This window comes from Thalassophryne amazonica, chromosome 5 (genome assembly GCF_902500255.1).
Source record: "Thalassophryne amazonica chromosome 5, fThaAma1.1, whole genome shotgun sequence".
NCBI classification, from domain to species: Eukaryota; Metazoa; Chordata; class Actinopteri; order Batrachoidiformes; family Batrachoididae; genus Thalassophryne; species Thalassophryne amazonica.
Window position 1 is genome coordinate 132,115,973 of NC_047107.1, and position 26,037 is coordinate 132,142,009.

Sequence of the window (26,037 nt, forward strand, 5' to 3'; positions counted from 1 at the left end):
GATGGCGAATTTTCGCAGTGAAAGCAGAGCGACACACCGGACGATGGTGGCGCGTCCATCGCCAGGCGAGTGATGCGAATTTGTGGCGTCGCGTGTCGTTCAGTGTGAACGCGGCATGAAAGCTAAGGTCGTCTTCACTGCTTTGTTGTTTTTCACGCTTTTTTTTGTAAATAATATTTTTATTAAGACCAAACAAACAAATTGCAAGAATACACATATACTTTTTTATCCACACATGAACCCACTGATATACATTTTAATAAGAACCATATAACAATGTTATACTGACACAATAAAAAAATAAAAGTGAATACAATACAAAGTTTGTTTTTTTTTGTAACAGAAATAAACCAAGAAAAACAACAAAAACAAAAAAAAAAAGCAAAATACCCCCCCCCCCATCTCAGCTCCTCAGAGTCAACATAAAACCATGTTGGATATATGCACACATATACACAACTAATGTGAAACCAGTGACAGGCACAGTCACTCGGGCAAAACCTCCAAATTTGAGAAATAAGAAATAAAATATTGCCTTAACCTTTGTGTACATCCTCGTAAAGTGTATTTAATTTTTTCAAGTTTCAGAAAACACATCACGTCTTTAAGCCATGAGGAAATTGGGGGACATTTATCAGATTTCCAATATAACAATAAGGAACGCTGAGAAATTAAAGATGTAAAAGCAATAATGTCCTTTTGAACAGGGCTGAATGCTAAAGAGGAGTCAGGAATCCCGAATATAACAATGAGTGGACAAGGCTGCAGATTCACTTTGAGAACAGAAGAAATGATAGAGAAATAACTTGACCAGAAATTATTCAGTGACGGACAGAAAAAGAACATATGGCCAAGATGACAGGAAGAGCATTTACATTTATCACATACATCTACAATATCAGGATATATCTCAGCAAGCCTAGATTTGTAAAAATAAACCCTATGTACGACTTTAAATTGAAGCTAAGTCGAGCACAGGAGGTAGAAGATTTTATTCTTTCAATGGCTTCTTCCCAAAGCTCTTCGCTCATTTCTATTCCCAACTGCTTTTTTAATTCTAACACTTGAATCCATACTTAGGGTTAGATTCGTTATAAGGACTAGATGTTATAATCCCTGGTGTTTGCACCGCTTTTACTTCAGGACTTCTTGGTAAATGGCTGCTATAAGACTTTCCCAGCTTCCTCCTGTCAGTGCACCTCCTCTACCACCATGGATCGACGTTCCGTTGCAGATGCCTTTTGCCAAAGACATCCTACAGCTCCAAGGCCAAAGCCTCCTCTGCCTTGTTGGACATAGCCCACTACGTCACGATGGAGAAGAGCAGATTTAGCCTGCAGTACTGCTGTGGCTATAGTCCACTTCCTCCCTGTTGCTAGGGTAAGAGCGATGCCTCTCACCACATGGTCCCGGGAGTCAGTGAGGGACATGTTCAGTCTCACCTTGGCACACTTGAACTCTTCAGCCAGACTAGAAATTGTCAATGACAGAGCTCCATCGCTGTAGAGACCAACACTGCTGAGGCATTTGGGAAGCCCGAGCCACTTTCTCACATAAGAGTTCACTAGTCTCTCCAGTCGACTGGCATGGCTAACCGAAACCTCGTACATGGTCAATGGCCACAAGAGTCTTGGAAACAGCCCAAACTAGTAACACCAGAGCTTCAGTTTTCCCGGTAGTGCAGTGTTGTTAATTTGCTCAAGGTCGTTAGCTGTATCCTGCCGTAGTTGCTCAAGCTGCCAGGTGTCTTTAAGGTCTGCATTGTACCATCGTCCGAGGCTCTTGATGGGCTTTTCCAGGATTGTTGGAATTAGCTCATCGCTGATGTAAAACTGCTCACCTGTCAGTTGGCCTTGTCAATGGAGATGCTGCATGACTTACTTGGCTTGAACTCCATTCTTGCCCACTGGATGTTTTCTTGGAGTTTCTGAAGCAGGTGCCTAGTGCATGGTTTTGTTGTTGTGATGATGGTCATATCGTCCATATAGGCTCTGATTGGTGGAAGACGCAGGCCATTGTTGGTCCTCTCTCCTCCCACTACCCAACGAGATGCCCGTATGATCAGCTCCATTGCCATAACAAATGCCAGAGGAGAAATTGTACAGCCTGCCATGACGCCTACCTCCAGATTCTGCCAAGCAGTGGTGTCGTTCTCAGATGTTACACAGAGCTGGAGATCCTGAAAGTAGCTCTTGACCAACTCTGTGATCTGATTTGGTACGCCAAAGTAATTGAAGGCCATCCACAAGATCTTGTGAGGGACTGACCCGAAGGCGTTCGCCAGGTCTAAGAAAACCATGTACAGGTCTCTCTGTTCCTTTTTTGCAGTTTGTATCTGGTGCCAGATGATATTGGCGTGCTCCAGACATCCTGAGAAGCCCTGGATGCCGGCCTTCTGCACTGATGTATCGACAAAGTTATTTCTCTGCAAGAAAGTCGAGAGCCTTTGGGCCAGGACGCTGAAGAAGAGCTTTCCTTCTACATTCAGCAGGCTGATCTGGCAAAACTGGCTGATGGATGACGACTCCTTTTCTTTGGAGATTAGTATACCTCCCGATCTTCTCCATGCTTTTGGTATCACTCCCTTCTGCCAAGCCACCTTCATCAGTTTCCAGAGGTATTTAAGGACACCCGAGGTGTTCTTATAAAGCCTATATGGAATACCGTTGGGCCCCGGTGCTGATGCGGATCTTGCCTGCTTCACTGTCTTCTCCACCTCGCTCCATGTGGGAGGCCTTACATCCATTTGGTGCTCAGGAGCATGAATTGGTGGCATGTCATTCGGGATGGCGACTGGCTCATGCCTCCGATCATCAGAGTAGGTCTTCTTCAGGTGCTCTTCCAGGTCTTTTATGGGCACTTTGAGGCTCCCACTCTTTTCTCGCTCAAAAAGGCCTTTAACGAAGCTATAGGGATTGCTGTAGAAGCGGGTCCTTGTCCGTTCTTTCCTCTTACGTTGTCGCCTGAGGTGCTCTGATCTTCGCAGCTTCATCAATCGCTGCTTTATTTCCGCATGCAGATCATCTAATCCAAGTCTTTCCTTCTCTGTAGCCCTCTTCCACTGCTTTCTCAATTGCCTTCTTTCCTTCACAAGCCTGTCGATTTCCCGCTGCCTCCTGGACTTTGGCTGACTTAGAGGGCCTTTTTGCTGCCTTTGGGTTTTTTCTTTTATCCCAAACCTCTCAGCCCCATAGCTGTATATGATGGATCCCATGTTCTCCAATTTTCTCTCAACAGGACCCTTCTGTTGTTCTAGTAGGAGGATGAGGTCTGAGTCAATGGTCTCCCACTCTTTCTTCTGGCTAGATTTGGGCCACAGGATCTGAGGTTTCCTTCCTTCCATCCTCCTATCTGTTACTGGCAGCGGATGGCTAGGTGCTGAGCTGGGAGCTGGTGTTGGCTGTGTGGGCTCTGGGCTGGAAACTATTGCTAGGTATTGCAAGCCTAGCTCCAGGTTGGAGACTGGTGTTGGCTGTAAATGGCTGGACTCTAAACTGGAGACTGCTGCTGGCTGTTCCTGGCTAGGCTCCAGGCTGGAGAGTCTATGCGATGCTGAGCTTCAGCTGAGGTGCTGATACCCTGAGGACTGTGGGGGTTCTCCTGCCTCCAGGCTTTACTCGACTGATTTGGCCGTCTTCCTAGGAAGTAGTGGTCAATGCGAGACCCTTTGCTGAGCTTGCTAAGGCATTTCTTTAAGCCTTGATGGATTTTTAGGCCCCTCACTGTTGTTAATTTTGACCAGCCACAAATGCAGTTCTGCAGTTTTTGTCCTGCCAGGGTTGATGGTCCATCTGTTGCGGTGCTGATTGATCTATTCATTGTCTGTTCCATTCCTTGGTCTGTCACCGTGTTATCCGTCCGTGGTGGGTCATCTTCCGCCCCCACTCTCGCAGACCCTGGGGGTATTCTCTTCTTTAAGGTTTTTGTAGCAATAATGGGTGGATCCAAGATCGCTAACCAGCGCTGGATCCTGCTAGTGTGGGTCGCTAACCCACACTAGCCCCGTTGGGGTCTTCCCTCCTGTCAGCAGTCTATCCAGGCTGTCATATGGTCTTTCCCTGACTGTCAGCTGCTCTTTCGCAGCGGTCACTGGATTTCTCCAGACTTCAAGATTCGTTATAAGGACTAGATGTTATAATCCCTGGTGTTTGCACTGCTTTTACTTCAGGACTTCTTGGTAAATGGCTGCTATAAGGCTTTCCCAGCGGGACACATCATCAGTTGTGTGCCTAAGCATCACAGGTTGTTTCGGCCATTTATCACAAGACACCCTCTGCTTAGGCAGGCCCACCACAGGTTGATCAAGGCCAGGTGTGTAAATCTTTGATATCAATCCTTTCTGATGTGGAAAAAGTGAGACCATTTTTTCCCAAGACAGTTCAGGAGGTACAGATGGAAAATTTGGGAACATTTTAAAGACAAAATTCCAAATTTGTAAATAACAGAACAAACAGGTAACAGGTAAAGTATATTTGGAAGATAAATTAGCAAAACTAGCAAATACCCCGATATATAAAGATTTCTTATTTGTTTTATGCCTCTATCATACCAAACTGTAAATGATGGATCTAAAAGAGATGGAGGAAACAAATGATTGTTGGTTAAAGGACACAAAGAAGATGCAGCTACAAATTTAAAATGTCTAAATTAAAACCAAGTTTTCAATGTATTTAGAACGAATTGATTATTAGTATATAATGAGGGTTTAATAGGCAAAGAAGAAAAAAAATTAGACCAGGTAATGAAGACCCCGTACAAGATAGCAGTTCAAATCTGCACCAAGGAGAACTCGCCAATTTTAACCAATAACAGAGTTTTTGTATGTGAGCAGCCCAGTAATATATCTGAAAATTGGGAAATGCAAGTCCACTGCTGAGTTTACATCTTTGCAGTAAAGTTTTACAGACTCTAGGAGGTTTCCCATTCCAAATGAAACTACAAATTAATTTGTCCAAAGAATCAAAGAAGATTTTTGGTAGAAAAAGAGGGATAGACTGAAATAAAAAAAAGAAATTTCAGTAATATATTCATCTTGCCTCTTGCTTGCCTCTACTGGTGGTTGGCTCTCACTGCGGTATTGTATCACTTCCTGTTCCGGAGCACAGCAGTGTTTTTCTGTATCTGTTAGCTGTTTAATCTGCGCAGTTAGATTGATCTAGTTATCTAGATTACGATTTGTTTCCCAGTGTAATCTTTACGTGCCTTAACTAAAGCACTCATTCTGCTGAATCACCTCTAAATTATTTACACATTATTCACTTTGCGTGTTTTTTAGGAATCCGCTAGCTTAGCGTAGCTACTAGCTCTTAGCCGATTTAGCATGGCGGCTTCTCCTGTCTCTCCCGCACTTTTCTGCTCTGGGTGTGAAATGTTTAGTTATTCCTCGGCCTCCTTTAGCAGTAATGGTACTTGTAATAAGTGTAGCTTATTCGTAGCTTTGGAGGCCAGGCTGGGCGAATTGGAGACTCGGCTCCGCACCGTGGAAAATTCTACAGCTAGCCAGGCCCCTGTAGTCGGTGCGGACCAAGGTAGCTTAGCCGCCGTTAGTTCCCCCCTGGCAGATCCCGAGCAGCCGGGAAAGCAGGCTGACTGGGTGACTGTGAGGAGGAAGCGTAGCCCTAAACAGAAGCCCCGTGTACACCGCCAACCCGTTCACATTTCTAACCGTTTTTCCCCACTCGACGACACACCCGCCGAGGATCAAACTCTGGTTATTGGCGACTCTGTTTTGAGAAATGTGAAGTTAGCGACACCAGCAACCATTGTCAATTGTCTTCCGGGGGCCAGAGCAGGCGACATTGAAGGAAATTTGAAACTGCTGGTTAAGGCTAAGCGTAAATTTGGTAAGATTGTAATTCACGTCGGCAGTAATGACACCCGGTTACGCCAATCGGAGGTCACTAAAATTAACATTAAATCGGTGTGTAACTTTGCAAAAACAATGTCGGACTCTGTAGTTTTCTCTGGGCCCCTCCCCAATCAGACCGGGAGTGACATGTTTAGCCGCATGTTCTCCTTGAATTGCTGGCTGTCTGAGTGGTGTCCAAAAAATGAGGTGGGCTTCATAGATAATTGGCAAAGCTTCTGGGGAAAACCTGGTCTTGTTAGGAGAGACGGCATCCATCCCACTTTGGATGGAGCAGCTCTCATTTCTAGAAATCTGGCTAATTTTCTTAAATCCTCCAAACCGTGACTATCCAGGGTTGGGACCAGGAAGCAGAGTTGTAGTCTTACACACCTCTCTGCAGCTTCTCTCCCCCTGCCATCCCCTCATTACCCCATCCCCGTAGAGACGGTGCCTGCTCCCAGACTACCAATAACCAGCAAAAATCTATTTAAGCATAAAAATTCAAAAAGAAAAAATAATATAGCACCTTCTACTGCACCACAGACTAAAACAGTTAAATGTGGTCTATTAAACATTAGGTCTCTCTCTTCTAAGTCCCTGTTGGTAAATGATATAATAATTGATCAACATATTGATTTATTCTGCCTAACAGAAACCTGGTTACAGCAGGATGAATATGTTAGTTTAAATGAGTCAACACCCCCGAGTCACACTAACTGTCAGAATGCTCGTAGCACGGGCCGGGGCGGAGGATTAGCAGCAATCTTCCATTCCAGCTTATTAATTAATCAAAAACCCAGACAGAGCTTTAATTCATTTGAAAGCTTGTCTCTTAGTCTTGTCCATCCAAATTGGAAGTCCCAAAAACCAGTTTTATTTGTTATTATCTATCGTCCACCTGGTCGTTACTGTGAGTTTCTCTGTGAATTTTCAGACCTTTTGTCTGACTTAGTGCTTAGCTCAGATAAGATAATTATAGTGGGCGATTTTAACATCCACACAGATGCTGAGAATGACAGCCTCAACACTGCATTTAATCTATTATTAGACTCTATTGGCTTTGCTCAAAAAGTAAATGAGTCCACCCACCACTTTAATCATATCTTAGATCTTGTTCTGACTTATGGTATGGAAATAGAAGACTTAACAGTATTCCCTGAAAACTCCCTTCTGTCTGATCATTTTTAATAACATTTACATTTACTCTGATGGACTACCCAGCAGTGGGGAATAAGTTTCATTACACTAGAAGTCTTTCAGAAAGCGCTGTAACTAGGTTTAAGGATATGATTCCTTCTTTATGTTCTCTAATGCCATATAACAACACAGTGCAGAGTAGCTACCTAAACTCTGTAAGGGAGATAGAGTATCTCGTCAATAGTTTTACATCCTCATTGAAGACAACTTTGGATGCTGTAGCTCCTCTGAAAAAGAGAGCTTTAAATCAGAAGTGTCTGACTCCATGGTATAACTCTCAAACTCGTAGCTTAAAGCAGATAACCCGTAAGTTGGAGAGGAAATGGCGTCTCACTAATTTAGAAGATCTTCACTTAGCCTGGAAAAAGAGTCTGTTGCTCTATAAAAAAGCCCTCCGTAAAGCTAGGACATCTTTCTACTCATCACTAATTGAAGAAAATAAGAACAACCCCAGGTTTCTTTTCAGCACTGTAGCCAGGCTGACAAAGAGTCAGAGCTCTATTGAGCTGAGTATTCCATTATCTTTAACTAGTAATGAGTTCATGACTTTCTTTGCTAACAAAATTTTAACTATTAGAGAAAAAATTACTCATAACCATCCCAAAGACGTATCGTTATCTTTGGCTGCTTTCAGTGATGCCGGTATTTGGTTAGACTCTTTCTCTCCGATTGTTCTGTCTGAGTTATTTTCATTAGTTACTTCATCCAAACCATCAACAAGTTTATTAGACCCCATTCCTACCAGGCTGCTCAAGGAAGCCCTACCATTATTTAATGCTTCGATCTTAAATATGATCAATCTATCTTTGTTAGTTGGCTATGTACCACAGGCTTTTAAGGTGGCAGTAATTAAACCATTACTTAAAAAGCCATCACTTGACCCAGCTATCTTAGCTAATTATAGGCCAATCTCCAACCTTCCTTTTCTCTCAAAAATTCTTGAAAGGGTAGTTGTAAAACAGCTAACTGATCATCTGCAGAGGAATGGTCTATTTGAAGAGTTTCAGTCAGGTTTTAGAATTCATCATAGTACAGAAACAGCATTAGTGAAGGTTACAAATGATCTTCTTATGGCCTCGGACAGTGGACTCATCTCTGTGCTTGTTCTGTTAGACCTCAGTGCTGCTTTTGATACTGTTGACCATAAAATTTTATTACAGAGATTAGAGCATGCCATAGGTATTAAAGGCACTGCGCTGCGGTGGTTTGAATCATATTTGTCTAATAGATTACAATTTGTTCATGTAAATGGGGAATCTTCTTCACAGACTAAAGTTAATTATGGAGTTCCACAAGGTTCTGTGCTAGGACCAATTTTATTCACTTTATATATGCTTCCCTTAGGCAGTATTATTAGACGGTATTGCTTAAATTTTCATTGTTACGCAGATGATACCCAGCTTTATCTATCCATGAAGCCAGAGGACACACACCAATTAGCTAAACTGCAGGATTGTCTTACAGACATAAAGACATGGATGACCTCTAATTTCCTGCTTTTAAACTCAGATAAAACTGAAGTTATTGTTCTTGGCCCCACAAATCTTAGAAACATGGTGTCTAACCAGATCCTTACTCTGGATGGCATTACCCTGACCTCTAGTAATACTGTGAGAAATCTTGGAGTCATTTTTGATCAGGATATGTCATTCAAAGCGCATATTAAACAAATATGTAGGACTGCTTTTTTGCATTTACGCAATATCTCTAAAATCAGAAAGGTCTTGTCTCAGAGTGATGCTGAAAAACTAATTCATGCATTTATTTCCTCTAGGCTGGACTATTGTAATTCATTATTATCAGGTTGTCCTAAAAGTTCCCTAATAAGCCTTCAGTTAATTCAAAATGCTGCAGCTAGAGTACTGACGGGGACTAGCAGGAGAGAGCATATCTCACCCATATTGGCCTCTCTTCATTGGCTTCCTGTTAATTCTAGAATAGAATTTAAAATTCTTCTTCTTACTTATAAGGTTTTGAATAATCAGGTCCCATCTTATCTTAGGGACCTCGTAGTACCATATCACCCCAATAGAGCGCTTCGCTCTCAGACTGCAGGCTTACTTGTAGTTCCTAGGGTTTGTAAGAGTAGAATGGGAGGCAGAGCCTTCAGCTTTCAGGCTCCTCTCCTGTGGAACCAGCTCCCAATTCAGATCAGGGAGACAGACACCCTCTCTACTTTTAAGATTAGGCTTAAAACTTTCCTTTTTGCTAAAGCTTATAGTTAGGGCTGGATCAGGTGACCCTGAACCATCCCTTAGTTATGCTGCTATAGACGTAGACTGCTGGGGGGTTCCCATGATGCACTGTTTCTTTCTCTTTTTGCTCTGTATGCACCACTCTGCATTTAATCATTAGTGATCGATCTCTGCTCCCCTCCACAGCATGTCTTTTTCCTGGTTCTCTCCCTCAGCCCCAACCAGTCCCAGCAGAAGACTGCCCCTCCCTGAGCCTGGTTCTGCTGGAGGTTTCTTCCTGTTAAAAGGGAGTTTTTCCTTCCCACTGTAGCCAAGTGCTTGCTCACAGGGGGTCGTTTTGACCGTTGGGGTTTTACATCATTATTGTATGGCCTTGCCTTACAATATAAAGCGCCTTGGGGCAACTGTTTGTTGTGATTTGGCGCTATATAAAAAAAAAATTGATTGATTGATTGATCTTGACAACATTAATTCTACCCAAGAGGGAGACAGGGAGATTACGCCACCTCTGAATATCAGCAGCTGAAGCGAGGCCGGATAAAGAACATGTCACATTTATACCAAGATACTTAAACCCTTTGTGACTAAGTTTAAATGGGAAGTCAGATTGCTGAAGACTACGAGCAGCTGTGTTTATTTCAATTTTTCAATTTCCAATTTATTTTCATTTATACAGCGCCAAATCACAACAGAGTTACCTCAAAGCGCTTCACACAGGTAAGGTCTAACCTTACCAACCCCCAGAGCATCAGTGGTAAAGAAAAACTCCCTCTGAGGAAGAAACCTCAAGCAGACCAGACTCAAAGGGGTGACCCTCTGCTTGGGCCATGATACAGACATAAATTACAGAACAATTCACAAAACAATTCACGGACGAATATACAAGAAATGCTGTTGGTGCACAGGACAGGAGGGTCTCCAGCACAAATACCACACCCATCTCTGGATGGAGCTGCACCTTAAACAGAGAGAAAAAACAGAATCAGGCATCAGAAAGACAAAAAATACTGTATAATACTGTTTATAGGAAAGCATTCGATTTATACCCTGAAAAGGAGCCAAAGTTATTTAATATACTCAAGACCACAGGGATAGAGTTAACAGGATTTGATACATATAACAAAAGATCATCCACATATAAAGACAATTTGTGTTCAATCCCATTTCGAAGAATTCCACTAAACAAAGAAGAAGAACGCAATGCAATGGAAAGTGGCTCAATAGCAATAGCAAAGAGCAACAGCGATAACAGGAAACCTTGGCGTGTTCCACGTCCAACAGGAAAATAATCTGAGAATATGTCATTGGTATGGACACTAGCTTTGGGGGATGCATATGTTTTTCACGCCTTTAAGAGCAATGAAAGTTTCTTGGAGTTTCTTGTTTCACCAGAACCCTGTTAGCAGTGTTGTGTTTAGGGTTCCCGTTGAGCCGTCATGGTTCCTGGAGCACCCATGGGGGCACACAAACAGGCCATCCCCTACTTGATCCTACTTGATCCCCTACTTGACACCACCACATGGACTATGGCCTGGATTTTGACACCATAGCCATGAGTAAAGGCCACTGGAGCTCCACCCTCATACTCACAGGACTACAGTTACACCCAGCTGACTACAGTTTTCCGTGTGTGTGTGTGTGGGGGGTGGGGGTGGGGGGTGGAAGAGATGTGTGCGAGTTGCATCCACTGCTTACCTCATCCTCTTGTTTGGACCAAGGTCCTTTCCGGAGGCTCGGGTCCAACACCTGAAGCCACCTGTAGATCAGCTGACCAGGGTCACGACCCTCCATGAAGTAACTCACTGAGACACACACACACACACACAGTTGTACCTTGGACTATCAAAGCTGTGACAGGATTTTTTTTTTAACAGCGTGACATCATGAGTGTGATGTCATTACTCTGTGTGTAGGGGATGAAGTTTCCGATCCTCATCTTGTCCACCAGCTCCCTGAGCAAAGCATCTTCATCTGGGGTCCAACTGCTGCGTCGAAGAGAGTCCGAGACAAACCGTTGGAAAGTCTGGAGACACATGAAGGCTGTCCTCCCAGTCTGAGAGACAGGTGAGAAAGACACACTAAACACCTGTCTGAGAGACAGACAGGTGAATCATTCCAGGTCGTCATCCTTACCCCCAGCTCGGCTGCGATGTCCTCCCACCGTCTGTGTCCAAGTCTGCTGCTGACCTCCTTCAGCTGCTGCACCTCCTCACGACTCCACCTGCTCTTATTGATGGACGGATGCAAGTAGTTCTGCCAGAAACAACGAATGTCTTCGGCCTCCTTCGTCCCTTCAAACTGAGGAGGAAGAGCGGAGATGGAGAAGTCGGATAGGAGGAGAGGAGGGGGTCGGAGTAGGAGGAGTCAATCAGCTGTTAGTTGGACAAATGAATGAAAGAAAAACAGGGATAACTTACATCTACATTAGCAATTCTGTCCCAGTCGTGTTCCTCGTGCCGCCCACTGATTAGCTCCTCCGCTTTCTTTAATCTGACCGACCACAGACAGACAGCTGTTAATTTATCCACAACACGACTCTGAAAACAATCCCACAGTATTAAAGTGAGTTCTGGATTCTGCTGATGTTCCACCACAAGAAGACAGAAGCAGCTTTATTTGTCCTTGTACATAAAATGAAATGTGTCCTCTGCATGTCCCCATCCTAACTACAGTTAGGACACAATCCAACCACTAGGGGCACCCTTTTAAATTCATTTTATTAGGAAACTTTTAGTGAAGTTTAGGGCTAGTGGCCGGCGATCACCTTAGTATTTCTCTGTAATGCTGACAAATTATACAGTATTTCTTGTCTTTCTGATGCCTGATTCTGTTTTTTCTCTCTGTTTGAGGTGCAGCTCCATCCAGAGATGGGTGTGGTGTCTGTTTCTGTAACCCTCCTGTCCTGTGAAACAGCATGAATGCCCAAAGTTTCCTGTATATTTGTATTGTTAATTTGTGTCTGTATCATGGCCCAAGCAGAGGGTCACCCCTTTGAGTCTGGTCTGCTTGAGGTTTTTTCCTCAGAGGGAGTTTTTCCTTACCACTGTTGCTCTGGGGGTTGGTAAAGTTAGACCTTACTTGTGTGAAGCACCTTGAGGCAACTCTGTAGTCATTTGGCGCTATATAAATGAAAATAAACTGAAATTGAATTGAAGTGAATAGGGGGAGTGTGCAACCACACGGCACCCAGGGACCAACGCCAGATGTAGAGATGCCGCCTTGGTCAGGGGCAGAGGAAGGAGCAGAGCCTAAATAAGCATGTTTTTGATGGTGGGAGGAAACCGGAGGAAACCCACACAGGGAGAACATGTAAACTCCACACAGAAAGGCCAGGAAACGATCTCAGGTTGCTGTGGGGCAACAGTGCAAACCACTAAGTCACCGTGCCACTCCAGTAAAGACAGAATTCCTCCAAACACAAGTCAGGTCAAGTCAGGTTACATGTGGTAGCATGTAACACTGAATCCAACACATGACAGAAGTGCACTCGGTCCTGGATAGGGACCAGGCAGATCCCCAGTCCATCCCCAGCTCAGCAGAGAAGTGTTCATCTGAATCATGAGTATGTCCACAACTTCTCCCTCTTCCAAACTAAACATAGAAGGCCTGCTGCAGTATTGAACATGTTTGAGCAGGTGGACCTAAGGCCAGGTGTGGTGCCTGCAGGTCAGTGATGTCACAGAGGCCTTTGAGTGAAGTGGACTGAAATGGATCTCTTGTGGGACAAGAAGTTGGTGGACCTTCTGGAGATAGCTCTGTGGTCATGCGAGCAACCCCTGCCTGTGTGTAGGCCTTCAAAGATGACAAACTACTAATGAAGTATTCTGTGAATTCAGAAGATGTCCAGAGAACAGCCTGGTCCACCCACTCTGCAAATCCGCACAGGCTGCCAATGATATGTTCACATTCGAAGAGCAAGGAAGCAGCAAGTCGTCAGGTCAGGACTTCAACAAGGGACCCATCAACTCCACACGCTGTTCTGATCAGGTCGCAGGGTGAACCTACCTGATCAGGTCTATTGCTTTCTCCAGGCTGTCTATCTGCTGTGCCAGCTGCTGCCTGTCTGTCTCCTCTGCAGAGGACAGCTTCTGGCTCAGGTAGTCCACCCTGTGACACAGACATGTTTGCTGTTTACTTTATTCATTTGGCACATAAACGTCTGTCAAACACTGCCTACTTAACGTTTACTTTATTCCTTCAGCGCCTAACACGTAACCATCTGTCGAACACTGCCTACTTAACGTTTATTTTATTCATTCTGCACCTAACACGTAACCGTCTGTCAAACACTGCCTACTTAACGTTTACTTTATTCATTCGGCGTCTAACACGTAACCATCTGTCGAACACTGCCCACTTAACGTTTACTTTATTCATTCGACGCGCAACGCTTAACTGTATGTCAAACACTGCGTACTTAATGGCTTGGTCACATGACATACGAAGATTCTTGAAAAAAGGGAAAACACTAAAAAAAAGTCACAAATTGTTGAGAAAAGGTGGACAAATGAGCTTTTGACTTTTCCCATCAGTGAATAGGCTGTGAATCAAGAGCGCAAAAGGACTGAAAGAGGAACAAAACGAAACCGAAGCCAACGTTGATCTTGACGCTTTAAACAAAATGTGCCTGGAGCCACTGCTGGAGCAGTGGGTGTCTGCATTCTGCTCTGCATTCCAGGACTTGGCGCTGGGGCAGAGCTTTGTTGTGCCTGAGTCCAGGAGAAGCTGCAAAGAAAAGCACGTGATTTGACCCACTGTGGAGATCTGTGCGCACGTCAGTGGATCCACCTGCTCTGGTTGCTCGTCCATAACAAAAGAGGGATCATCTCCTTCATCATCAGGATCCACACTGTCTGGTTCAGACTCTGATGGCACACTGCATGCTCTGTCTTGCTCCAATTAAAAAAAAAGAAACTGAAGTGCTTGCTCAACATTCATAAGATGCCTCATTTTTACAAAAAAAACAACAAAAAAAAAAACACTAAATACTCCACCTAAATAATACACACTGCAAACACACCAAATATTTCCCAAATCTCTCAAATACCAAAACTATAATCGCTGTCTGTACAGCAGAAATGCGAGTGTACTCAGCGTTTTTCACGTGTCGTTGCGTTCGTAGATTTGGTTGCAGCTGCATATGTTTGCTTTTGCATATGTTTGCATTGTAGAAATGCGTGCCATTCTCAGAACGGCAAAGCAAACAGCACTCAGGTTTGAAGACGGGGGGGGGGAGATAGTGCTATCTCTACCTCTGGCTTTTTTTAAAACCCTGGTGTTACCGATCACCGGGTGCTGCGGCTGTGTGGATTAAGCAGTCAGTCACACGCACGGGTTCAATTACCATTTCTGATCATGCATGCACAGGCGCTGCATACGTGAATCAGCCACACACACATGCACATGCACACACACACACACACACACACACACACACACGCGTTCATGGACAGAATGCTGCAGCTCCTAACTGGACACCGGCAGGACTTTTTGTGCAGCAACTCCCTCCTCAGGTGAGCACAGCGCTGGTCAACACCACGATCACGGACTGCCATGTGCTGGCGGAGGAGGCCGACAAATTCTTTCTGGCCGGCCAGCACCACGGCATGGCAACAGCTGCACTCGCCCCATCACACGCAGCGGCAGAAGCCCCACACCACACACCAGCACCACCCGCGGAGGAGCTGCATCTCTCCTCCACAGCAGCACTCACAAACCGGTGTCTGTACTGTGTGAAAACAGTTAGCTGGTCGAACAAAGTCAAACTAAATGCTAATGTTACAAAAACTAAACCGATAAGAAACCGTCAAGAATGACAGCAAAAAGAAATATGGACGAACTGAGGTTTTCGGCAGCATTCATTAAAATTTTTCGACAGTTTAAAAATCCTGACGAAGCACCAGCTGCATTAATGAAACTGCACGAAGGTTAAATGATGCCAACAAAAGTCAAGATTTCTTGGTTCGTTTGGGCTTCGTTGTCCTTCGTTAGTGCAGTGTGACCAGGCCTTAATGTTTACTTTATTCATTCGGTGCGTAACGCATAACCATCTGACGAATACTGCCTACTTAATGTTTACTTTATTCACTCGGTGCATAACCGTCTGTCGAACACTGCCTACTTAATGTTTACTTTATTCATTTGGCGCGTAACTCGTAACTGTCGAACACTATCTACTTAACGTTTACTTTATTCATTTGCCGGCACATAACACATAACCGTCTGTCGAACACTGCCTACTTAATGTTTACTTTATTCATTTGGCGCGTAACTCGTAACTGTTTGTCGAACACTACCTACTTAATGTTTACTTTATTCATTTGCCGGCACATAACACATAACCGTCTGTCGAACACTGCCTACTTAACGTTTACTTTATTCATTTGGCGCGTAACTCGTAACTGTTTGTCGAACACTACCTACTTAACGTTTACTTTATTCATTTGCCGGCACATAACACATAACCGTCTGTCGAACACTGCCTACTTAATGTTTACTTTATTCATTTGGCGCGTAACTCGTAACTGTTTGTCGAACACTACCTACTTAATGTTTACTTTATTCATTTGCCGGCACATAACACATAACCGTCTGTCGAACACTGCCTACTTAATGTTTACTTTATTCATTTGGCGCGTAACCGTTTGTCGAACACTACCTACTTAATGTTTACTTTATTCACTCGGTGCATAACCGTCTGTCGAACACTGCCTACTTAATGTTTACTTTATTCATTTGGCGCGTAACTCGTAACTGTTTGTCGAACACTACCTACTTAACGTTTACTTTATTCATTTGCCGGCACATAACACATAACCGTCTGTCGAACACTGCCTACTTAATGTTTACTTTATTCATTTGGCGCGTAACTCGTAACTGTTTGTCGAACACTACCTACTTAATGTTTACTTTATTCATTTGCCGGCACATAACACATAACCGTCTGTCGAACACTGCCTACTTAATGTTTACTTTATTCATTTGGCGCGTAACCGTTTGTCGAACACTACCTACTTAATGTTTACTTTATTCACTCGGTGCATAACCGTCTGTCGAACACTGCCTACTTAATGTTTACTTTATTCATTTGGCGCGTAACTCGTAACTGTTTGTCGAACACTACCTACTTAATGTTTACTTTATTCATTTGCCGGCACGTAACACATAACCGTCTGTCGAACACTGCCTACTTAATGTTTACTTTATTCACTCGGTGCATAACCGTCTGTCGAACACTGCCTACTTAATGTTTACTTTATTCATTTGGCGCGTAACTCGTAACTGTTTGTCGAACACTACCTACTTAATGTTTACTTTATTCATTTGCCGGCACGTAACACATAACCGTCTGTCGAACACTGCCTACTTAATGTTTACTTTATTCATTTGCCGGCACCTAACGCATAACCGTCTGTCGAACACTGCCTACTTAATGTTTACTTTATTCATTTGGCGCGTAACGCGTAACCGTCTGTCGAACACTACCTACTTAATGTTTACTTTATTCATTTGGCGCGTAACGCGTAACCGTCTGTCGAACACTACCTACTTAATGTTTACTTTATTCATTTGGCGCGTAACACTTAACTGTCTGTTGAAGACTGTATACTTAATGTTTACTTTATTCATGTGATGTGTAACATGTAACCTTTGCTCTGCTGCTGTTCACAGTACTAGGAGTACTACTAATCCAACAGTTGTCTCATATACTACTCAAAACTTTACTTGGAGAGTTTGGGCTGGATGAGTCTCCTCAAGCTGTCTCTGGTCACTGAGTGGATCAACAGAGTCTTTTGCCAGCTCTCCCCTGCACATAGAGACACACAGACAGACAGACAGAGACACAGACAAACAGAAAGACAGACATTTCAAAATGAGCAAATATTTACACAAAAACAATACAGTTTATCAGTTTGAACATTAAATATCTTGTCTTTGTGGTGTATTCAATTGAATATAGGTTGAAGAGGATTTGAAAATCATTGTATTCTGTTTTTATTTACATTTCACACAACGTCCCAACTTCATTGGAATTGGGGTGGAATTTGTGCCCTGGTGTAAACGGGGCACAAATTCCAACAGTCTTCAAGTGTGTTTTTGCATGAAGTTTAACCTCACTGTCCTCACATGAAGCCTGTGACACAGAGACCACCTGGCCGACACCCAAACTCCCAGACAGGCGCTTTCAGTGTGTCCCTCATAAAGGACGCCAGGATCCGGATGGCTTTCAAAGACCATGACTCAGAACCCCCTCAAACATCAGCACCAGCATACACAGATTTCATCAAGAACAAAGGTTTTGGTTTTGTGATGATGACATCCCCAAGCAGCTACACAATGTTACCAACTCTTAACATGTATTTCTTACATCTCTTAATCTTCAACTTTCTGTCGTCCAGGCAGTTCACCATCCTGCTGGCTCTCTCCTTGGCTTCCAGATTGGCCGGCGGACCCTGGAGACACAAACCGTAGCAGTTGATTGTTGGCTGGACATCAGCAGACCGTAAGACCTTCTGTCCGTGCATCTTACCAGCCCCGTCAGTTTGTCTTTGAAGTATGGCTTCAGAAAGCGACCCAGGTACATTTTGATTGGCTGCTGGTAGGAAGAGTTGGCGGGATGCTCTCTGGCAGGCTGTTTGTTTGGTCCAGACAGTTGATACATCAGCTCCCTCTGCAGCCACATGAAAACAGAAATGCTTCAGTGTTTGCATGGACTGGGCACCACTACCTTAGGTGTCTTTCTGGTGAGGAAAGGTTGAGTGATCTCAAATTCACAGATGCTGCTGTGAGCTTTGCTGAACCAAGAGACCCGTTTCCACCGCAGGAACGCCTACTCCCCAAATTTCAGGAACAGTTGCAGGAAGGATTATTAATTAAATTAACTTCAAATCAGTTTATCTGCATAGCACCAAATCACAACATAAGTCTCCCCAAGGTGCATCACAAGCGTAAGGTCCAACCTCATCAACCCCCTCCCCAAGGCAAAATCTGAAAAACTCCCTCTGACATTTTTTTGAGGAAAACTTCATGCAGTTGTCATGGAGGAGGAAACTGTAGAGACCAAAACCATTATTTGTACAAGGCTATGAACATTTTAACATGGTCTCCTATGGGAATGTGCTCTGTTTTGGAGCCTCAAGTGGCCAGTCAAGGAACTGCAACTGTTTCTTTTTCCAGTTGGACTTCATCTGAGACCACTGACCAGTGAATGTGACACACCAGTGTAAAATGCTTTGACCAAAAATCTATAATAGAAATGCAGTCCAGTTTCCAAAACCCAATCTTGACTACAAACTACAACCTGAGGTGGAGCCACTATAGGACAACATATTTTCACCTTTACAAACCTGTCCACCTCGTCCACAATCAACTGTTGGTACTGACCTGCTGTTTCTGATTGTCTGTAAGTAGTGTTTCCAGCTGGTCCAGAGTCTCTTGGAGCACTTGCTGGTAGACCAGGTTTATCTGAAGACAGGAGTCCACTGACAGAGGCAGATCCAGATCACTCTGTACAAACAAAGTTTTGTGCTAAATGCAGTTGAAAGCAAAAAAATTCAAAATATTTTAGGGCATGCAAAGATACTGACCTCCTCACCGCTGCTGCCACCATCTGACCACAGACAAACAGACAGGACCGGTGAGGACGAGCGGGTCAACGACAGAGAAACAGACAGGGCCAGTGAGGACGAGCGGGTCAGCGACACAGAAACAGACATGACCGGTGAGGACGAGCGGGTCAACGACAGAGAAACAGACATGACGGGTGAGGACGAGCGGGTCAACGACACAGAAACAGACAGGGCCGGTGAGGACGAGCGGGTCAACGACAGAGAAACAGACAGGGCCGGTGAGGACGAGCGGGTCAACGACAGAGAAACAGACAGGGCCGATGAGGACGAGCGGGTCAACGACAGAGAAACAGACATGACGGGTGAGGACGAGCGGGTCAACGACAGAGAAACAGACATGACGGGTGAGGACGAGCGGGTCAACGACACAGAAACAGACAGGGCCGGTGAGGACGAGCGGGTCAACGACACAGAAACAGACAGGGCCGGTGAGGACGAGCGGGTCAACGACACAGAAACAGACATGACGGGTGAGGACGAGCGGGTCAACGACACAGAAACAGACAGGGCCGGTGAGGACGAGCGGGTCAACGACAGAGAAACAGACAGGGCCGGTGAGGACGAGCGGGTCAACGACAGAGAAACAGACAGGGACGGGTGAGGACGAGCGGGTCAACGACAGAGAAACAGACATGACGGTGAGGACGAGCGGGTCAACGACACGAGAAACAGACATGACGGGTGAGGACGAGCGGGTCAACGACACAGAAACAGACAGGGCCGGTGAGGACGAGCGGGTCAACGACACAGAAACAGACAGGGCCGGTGAGGACGAGCGGGTCAACGACACAGAAACAGACATGACGGGTGAGGACGAGCGGGTCAACAACACAGAAACAGACAGGGTCGGTGAGGACGAGCGGGTCAACGACAGAGAAACAGACAGGGCCGGTGAGGACGAGCGGGTCAACGACAGAGAAACAGACAGGGCCGGTGAGGACGAGCGGGTCAACGACAGAGAAACAGACATGACGGGTGAGGACGAGCGGGTCAACGACAGAGAAACAGACAGGGCCGGTGAGGACGAGCGGGTCAACGACACAGAAACAGACAGGACCGGTGAGGACGAGCGGGTCAACGACAGAGAAACAGACAGGACCGGTGAGGACGAGCGGGTCAACGACAGAGAAACAGACAGGACCGGTGAGGACGAGCGGGTCAACGACACAGAAACAGACAGGACGGGTGAGGACGAGCGGGTCAACGACACAGAAACAGACAGGACGGGTGAGGACGAGCGGGTCAACGACAGAGAAACAGACATGACGGGTGAGGACGAGCGGGTCAACGACACAGAAACAGACAGGACCGGTGAGGACGAGCGGGTCAACGACACAGAAACAGACAGGACGGGTGAGGACGAGCGGGTCAACGACACAGAAACAGACAGGACGGGTGAGGACGAGCGGGTCAACGACAGAGAAACAGACAGGACCGGTGAGGACGAGCGGGTCAACGACAGAGAAACAGACATGACGGGTGAGGACGAGCGGGTCAACGACACAGAAACAGACAGGGCCGGTGAGGACGAGCGGGTCAACGACACAGAAACAGACAGGACCGGTGAGGACGAGCGGGTCAACGACAGAGAAACAGACATGACCGGTGAGGACGAGCGGGTCAACGACAGAGAAACAGACATGACGGGTGAGGACGAGCGGGTCAACGACACAGAAACAGACAGGGCCGGTGAGGACGAGCGGGTCAACGACAGAGAAACAGACAGGACGGGTGAGGACGAGCAGGTCAACGACACAGAAACAGACATGACGGGTGAGGACGAGCGGGTCAACGACACAGAAACAGACATGACCGGTGAGGACGAGCGGGTCAACGACAGAGAAACAGACATGACGGGTGAGGACGAGCGGGTCAACGACACAGAAACAGACAGGGCCGGTGAGGACGAGCGGGTCAACGACAGAGAAACAGACAGGGCCGGTGAGGACGAGCGGGTCAACGACAGAGAAACAGACAGGGCCGATGAGGACGAGCGGGTCAACGACAGAGAAACAGACATGACGGGTGAGGACGAGCGGGTCAACGACAGAGAAACAGACATGACGGGTGAGGACGAGCGGGTCAACGACACAGAAACAGACAGGGCCGGTGAGGACGAGCGGGTCAACGACACAGAAACAGACAGGGCCGGTGAGGACGAGCGGGTCAACGACACAGAAACAGACATGACGGGTGAGGACGAGCGGGTCAACGACACAGAAACAGACAGGGTCGGTGAGGACGAGCGGGTCAACGACAGAGAAACAGACAGGGCCGGTGAGGACGAGCGGGTCAACGACAGAGAAACAGACATGACGGGTGAGGACGAGCGGGTCAACGACAGAGAAACAGACAGGGCCGGTGAGGACGAGCGGGTCAACGACACAGAAACAGACAGGACCGGTGAGGACGAGCGGGTCAACGACAGAGAAACAGACAGGACCGGTGAGGACGAGCGGGTCAACGACAGAGAAACAGACATGACGGGTGAGGACGAGCGGGTCAACGACACAGAAACAGACAGGGCCGGTGAGGACGAGCGGGTCAACGACACAGAAACAGACAGGACCGGTGAGGACGAGCAGGGTCAACGACAGAGAAACAGACAGGACCGGTGAGGACGAGCGGGTCAACGACAGAGAAACAGACATGACGGGTGAGGACGAGCGGGTCAACGACACAGAAACAGACAGGACGGGTGAGGACGAGCGGGTCAACGACACAGAAACAGACAGGACGGGTGAGGACGAGCGGGTCAACGACACAGAAACAGACAGGACGGGTGAGGACGAGCGGGTCAACGACAGAGAAACAGACATGACGGGTGAGGACGAGCGGGTCAACGACAGAGAAACAGACAGGACCGGTGAGGACGAGCGGGTCAACGACAGAGAAACAGACATGACGGGTGAGGACGAGCGGGTCAACGACACAGAAACAGACAGGGCCGGTGAGGACGAGCGGGTCAACGACACAGAAACAGACAGGACCGGTGAGGACGAGCGGGTCAACGACAGAGAAACAGACATGACCGGTGAGGACGAGCGGGTCAACGACAGAGAAACAGACATGACGGGTGAGGACGAGCGGGTCAACGACACAGAAACAGACAGGGCCGGTGAGGACGAGCGGGTCAACGACAGAGAAACAGACAGGACGGGTGAGGACGAGTAGGTCAACGACACAGAAACAGACATGACGGGTGAGGACGAGCGGGTCAACGACAGAGAAACAGACAGGACCGGTGAGGACGAGCGGGTCAACGACAGAGAAACAGACAGGACGGGTGAGGACGAGCAGGTCAACGACACAGAAACAGACAGGGCCGGTGAGGACGAGCGGGTCAACGACAGAGAAACAGACAGGACGGGTGAGGACGAGCGGGTCAACGACAGAGAAACAGACAGGACGGGTGAGGACGAGCAGGTCAACGACACAGAAACAGACAGGGCCGGTGAGGATGAGTGGGTCAATGACAGAGGAGTAAAACAGTTGAAGATAGAGAAAAACTATTCGTGGTGTTAAAGTTTTGCAGGATGTAATTAATATGTTGTCCATATGTGCATGTTTACCTGAGGCAGATGACACAGAAAATGGACTGTGGGGCCCCAGAACCTCCTCCAGACTCTGAATCTCCTTTTGGATCTTCTCTCTCTGAGCTAACAAACCTGCTGTGTTCTGAAAACAAAGATCCACACTGTGTCATTTTATTAGGTATGTCTGGAGTCCATACAGCCAACCATGTGGATCGAAGACATATCCAAGTGTTGCCATGCAATCAAAATTATGGTTCAAGTCCTGTCAGTGGTGATTTAATGGCAACACTGCATATTTCAGATTAATGTATCATCAGAAGTCAAAAAAGCCTCAGATGTCAGAACGTTTGACCACATTACACCCATTTTGGCGTCTCTTCACTGGCTTCCTGTCCCAGTGAGATCAGATTTTAAGGTTCTGCTACTAACCCTATAAAATTATTCATGGACTGGCACCTCCCTACCTAGCTGACCTAATTAAACCTTACGTACCGGCCCGGGCTTTGCGTTGTCAGGGTGCAGGACTACTTTGTGTCCCTAAGGTGAATAAGAAGTCTGTGGGTCACAGAGCTTTCTCTTATCGTGCCCCTGTTCTGTGGAATGAACTCCCTGCGCCAATAAAACAGTCAGATTCTGTGGAGACTTTCAAGTCCAGACTTAAGACGCACTTATTTTCCCTTTCATATGGCAGCATACTGAGTATAGTATAGTTCTACGCTTTTTACTCTTATTTCATTTATTAGTAATTGGAGCGTGCCGCGGCCTCAACTTTACCTAAATTCTGGGTCTTTTAGTGAAGTTTAGGGCTAGCGGCCGGCGATCACCTTAGTATTTCTCTGTTTTTCTTGTTGTTTAAGCAGAGGGTCACCCCTTTGAGTCTGGTCTGCTTGAGGTTTCTTCTTCAGAGGGAGTTTTTTCTTACCACTGTTGCTCTGGGGGTTAGTATGGTTAGACCTTACCTGTGTGAAGTGCTTTGAGGCAACTCTGTTGTGATTTGGCGCTATATAAATGAAACAAATTGAAATTGAAGATGTCCTCAAATGGCTGGATCTCCTGAGTTTGACAAGGCTTTGGTTAGTTGTGTAAAAACATTATGTCACAAACCACAAGCAAAGACTCACAAATGGCATAAAAACTCCAACCACACTCCAGAGGCAGCAAACAAGGCTGTGGACTGAGCCCCAGACATCCAGGTCCGCCAAGACGAGCCCCAGACATCCAGTCTCGCCAAGACGAGACATCCAGGCCCGCCAAGACGAGCCCCAGACATCCAGGCCCGCCAAGACGAGCCCCAGACATCCAGGCCCGCCAAGACGAGCCCCAGACATCCAGGCCCGCCAAGACGAGCCCCAGACATCCAGGCTCGCCAAGACGAGCCCCAGACATCCAGGCTCGCCAAGACGAGACCCAGACATCCAGGCTGGCCAAGATGAGTCCCAGATATCCAGGCTGGCCAAGATGAGACCCAGACATCCAGGCTCGCCAAGACGAGACCCAAACATTCAGGATCGCCAAGACGAGACCCAGATATTCAGGCTCGCCAAGACGAGTCCCAGATATTCAGGCTCGCCAAGACGAGTCCCAGATATTCAGGCTCGCCAAGACGAGACCCAGACATCCAGGCCCGCCAAGACGAGACCCAGACATCCAGGCTCGCCACTTAACTCACAAAATCAGCCTATTTGCTGGTGATGCAATGTTATTTCTGACAGACATAGCCTGAACCATGACCAGGATACATTACCCGGTTCGACACAGGAGCAGGATGTGGTTCACAGGAACAAAGGTTTCAGTAAACCTATCAGCAGGACATATTCAACAATGATGGACAAAAGTCCAAAGCAAAACATACTGATTTAAGGATTAGAACAGACGATAACACTTAGTATCAGCCCTAAAATGTTCAAACATGTATTTCACATTTTGAGGGTTCCACTGTAGATGACGGCGCACAAAAGATCTGGTATACGACACTGACACACAACCTCCAATAGATAGAGGACTTTGTCTCTGAGGAAACGCAACAAGCCTGAAACTAAACTGGTCATCTCTGGAAAACTACACAGGCATCAGATTCCCCAGATGGACATGTGGACATCAGAAATAACTAACTGTTTTGTCTGTGCGTTGAAAATCCAAAATGTCAAATCTGGCTAATCCTCTTTAAAAAAAAAGTTCTGATCCTGTGGATGTTCTCAACATCCTAACATAAGACTGGAACTATCGGCGGTTCTTCTGATCTGCTTTTACACACCGTCATTTCTGTTTCATAAAAAAAAAAAAAAAAAAAAAAAAAAAAATCAATAACGCTGGGACAACGTGCCGTTTGTATTCTTCTTTTATTGTTTATGATCCAAATGTGTTTTTGATTGTCTATTATGTAAAACTCAAGTGAAAATTAAACAAATCTAACAGTAAGTGTCTCTGATGTCACTGCAGATGCTTGCTGCGAGTCAGCGTACTCTGCTGCCCCCTGCAGGGCTGCAGAAGGACACACGGGCAAGGACAAATGAGGATGTGGTCACTGCTGAGTAATAATTAATAAAATTAATCAGCACTTAGTGCTGCTGCTCCTCCAAAATAAAATATAATTTGTTCAGATTCCAATCAGAGGACAGCGGAAGAGTTAGTGGTTATTCTGTCCCATCAGAAAGGACAAGGGGGCGGGGCTTAAAACATGTCTGTTACCTGCACCGAATCCTCATCTGTGTCCTCGCTGTCTGATTCATCATCTGTTAAGACACACACACACACACACACAAAACCTGCAGTCAGAGACACACACACACACACACAAAACCTGCAGTCACAGACACACACACACACACACACACACACACACACACACACACACACACACACACACACACACACACACCTGTGTCAGTGGTCAGCAGCTCCAGTTCAGCATTGGTTGCACACAGACACTGTTCCAGTGTCTCCACCTGCCTCTGGACTCTGTCCCTCTGACTGGACAGGGAAGTTGACATGTCTACAGGGACACAGAATTTAAAATTCACTTTTTCTGCCACAGACTGCTTCAAATTACATTCCTTAAACCTTGGTCCCACCGAATAATAAGCCATGAATAATGAGCCGCGCATGGGTGTGTCAGTGATTATTAAAAGAATGACCCACGTTTTCATCTATCACGGATCCACTATGAAGGTGCCTCTATGTGCCTCTCTGTAGCCCACATGTGCCACGTAGCAGCCTCGAGTGAGCCACGACCGACCTGTCATTAGAGCCTCGAATGGCTGGCATCAGCCACACTAAGCCATGTAGTGCCGTGATAGTGCCATGATAATGCCATGTTGGCGCACGTTTAGGCATGATGGGTTTGGTCCAAACCTCCAGCTCTCCCACACCTGGTCCCTTTAAAGTGTGCGTTTTCAATTCACAGAATCACAGCAGCATTTAATGATGTCACATTTTTTAAAAATGCAGTCCAAAATTAGACGCTCCAGTACAGACCCATGGTTGTGCGCTGTGCACGAGGCTGCTGTTGACCTGTAATGCACCAGACAAGCTGGAACTGAACCAAAGGTTCCTGGACAGCCACCTCTGTGCTCCTCGCTGGCTCCACGGCTCGCTGGCTTTATTTCTTCTGCAGCTTTAAACACATACACATG

At 46.2% G+C, this 26,037-nt stretch overlaps 1 protein-coding gene across 1 annotated transcript in view; it reads right to left on the bottom strand.

Moving 5' to 3' along the window:
- snapc4 (small nuclear RNA activating complex, polypeptide 4) overlaps positions 1 to 25,440 on the bottom strand; it is a 143,608-nt gene extending 118,168 nt beyond the window's left edge. The window contains exons 1-13 of the mRNA XM_034169629.1: positions 25,284 to 25,440; positions 25,094 to 25,137; positions 22,442 to 22,547; positions 18,828 to 18,850; positions 18,625 to 18,747; positions 17,771 to 17,911; positions 17,609 to 17,693; positions 16,966 to 17,047; positions 13,246 to 13,347; positions 11,658 to 11,730; positions 11,374 to 11,538; positions 11,143 to 11,293; positions 10,936 to 11,042 (exon numbers count right to left, since the gene is read on the bottom strand). Coding sequence (XP_034025520.1) covers positions 10,936 to 11,042; positions 11,143 to 11,293; positions 11,374 to 11,538; positions 11,658 to 11,730; positions 13,246 to 13,347; positions 16,966 to 17,047; positions 17,609 to 17,693; positions 17,771 to 17,911; positions 18,625 to 18,747; positions 18,828 to 18,850; positions 22,442 to 22,547; positions 25,094 to 25,137; positions 25,284 to 25,395 — 1,314 coding nt within the window. The 5' untranslated portion in view covers positions 25,396 to 25,440. The remainder of the gene's footprint in view (positions 1 to 10,935; positions 11,043 to 11,142; positions 11,294 to 11,373; positions 11,539 to 11,657; positions 11,731 to 13,245; positions 13,348 to 16,965; positions 17,048 to 17,608; positions 17,694 to 17,770; positions 17,912 to 18,624; positions 18,748 to 18,827; positions 18,851 to 22,441; positions 22,548 to 25,093; positions 25,138 to 25,283) is intronic.
- Between the last annotated feature and the right edge of the window lie 597 nt (positions 25,441 to 26,037).